This window comes from Sapajus apella, unplaced genomic scaffold (genome assembly GCF_009761245.1).
Source record: "Sapajus apella isolate SASKATOON/1434 unplaced genomic scaffold, GSC_monkey_1.0 scaffold4252, whole genome shotgun sequence".
Classification (NCBI taxonomy): Eukaryota; Metazoa; Chordata; class Mammalia; order Primates; family Cebidae; genus Sapajus; species Sapajus apella.
Genome location: NW_022441178.1, coordinates 1841 through 2903, shown reverse-complemented (window position 1 = coordinate 2903; position 1063 = coordinate 1841). Strand labels below are relative to the sequence as shown.

Genomic DNA, 1063 nt, shown 5'->3' with positions numbered 1-1063 from the left:
TTTTTTTTTTTTTTAACATAAATTAACCCATTTATTTATTTATTTATTTTTTGAGACGGAGTTTCGCTCTTGTTACCCAGGCTGGAGTGCAATGGCGCGATCTCGGCTCACTGCAACCTCCGCCTCCTGGTTCAGGCAATTCTCCTGCCTCAGCCTCCTGAGTAGCTTGGATTACAGGCACACGCCACCATGCCCAGCTGAATTTTTGTATTTGTAGTAGAGACGGGGTTTCACCATGTTGACCAGGATGGTCTTGATCTCTTGACCTCGTGATCCACCCGCCTCGGCCTCCCAAAGTGCTGGGATTACAGGCTTGAGCCACCGCGCCCGGCAATTAACCCATTTATTATAGGCCAGTGATGTCTCAAAGAGTAGAGGAGCGTCTACTGGTCTTTCAATTCCTTCAGTCTTCTGATGGCGGACTTTACTGTGACAGTGGAAGTGGTATTGTACGTCCAGGCACCGCCAGCCACTGTCTTCATGCAGGAACCACAGTGCCAGATGCCCACAGCTCGTCTCTTCATCTTGGTTTTGCCACAGAAAGAGCAAGTGTACTTGGCATGCTGGCTGATTTCAGTTTTCTTCACCATTTTCCGGAGGGAGGCCCCATAGCGGGTCCCATATTTACCGACGATCCCAACCTTCTTGGTACGTTTGGCCATTTCAACTTCCAGCTTTCTGTGTAATGCCTGTGTGCCAATAGCTTGAGTTAGGCTTGCTCTTTAGGACTTCAGCAGCTATTCTCATCCTTTGGGACGCAACTATCCATAAGGTGCTATCGAGAGCCACATTGCATCTGCACCTAGCTCCATACCAAACCAAAGCGGCCTCCTACCTCGAAAGGACCTTTTTTTTTTTTTTTAAACTTTTAACCTAGCTAACATTTGTATTTTTAGTAGACATGGAGTTTCACAATCTTGGCCAGGCTGGTCTTGAACTCCTGATCTCAAGTGATCTGCCCACCTCAGCCTCCCAAAGTGCTGGGATTACAAGTGTGAGCCACCATGACTGATTTTTTTTTTTTTTTTGAGACGGGGTCTCACTCTGTTGCCCAGGTTGGAGG

General features: G+C 47.5%; 1 protein-coding gene across 1 annotated transcript; it reads right to left on the bottom strand.

Annotated features, from left to right (window-relative positions):
• Positions 1 to 332: 332 nt before the first annotated feature.
• Positions 333 to 841, bottom strand: LOC116547710 (putative 60S ribosomal protein L37a). Its single transcript, XM_032273569.1, has one exon. It carries the CDS (start codon positions 660 to 662, stop codon positions 384 to 386), a length of 279 nt encoding a protein of 92 aa, XP_032129460.1. The 5' UTR covers positions 663 to 841; the 3' UTR covers positions 333 to 383.
• Positions 842 to 1063: the final 222 nt, after the last annotated feature.

What these genes read in the sequence shown, in the direction of transcription:
- LOC116547710 (XM_032273569.1), bottom strand. Translation starts at nt 662, where the DNA reads ATGGCCAAACGTACCAAGAAGGTTGGGATCGTCGGTAAATATGGGACC.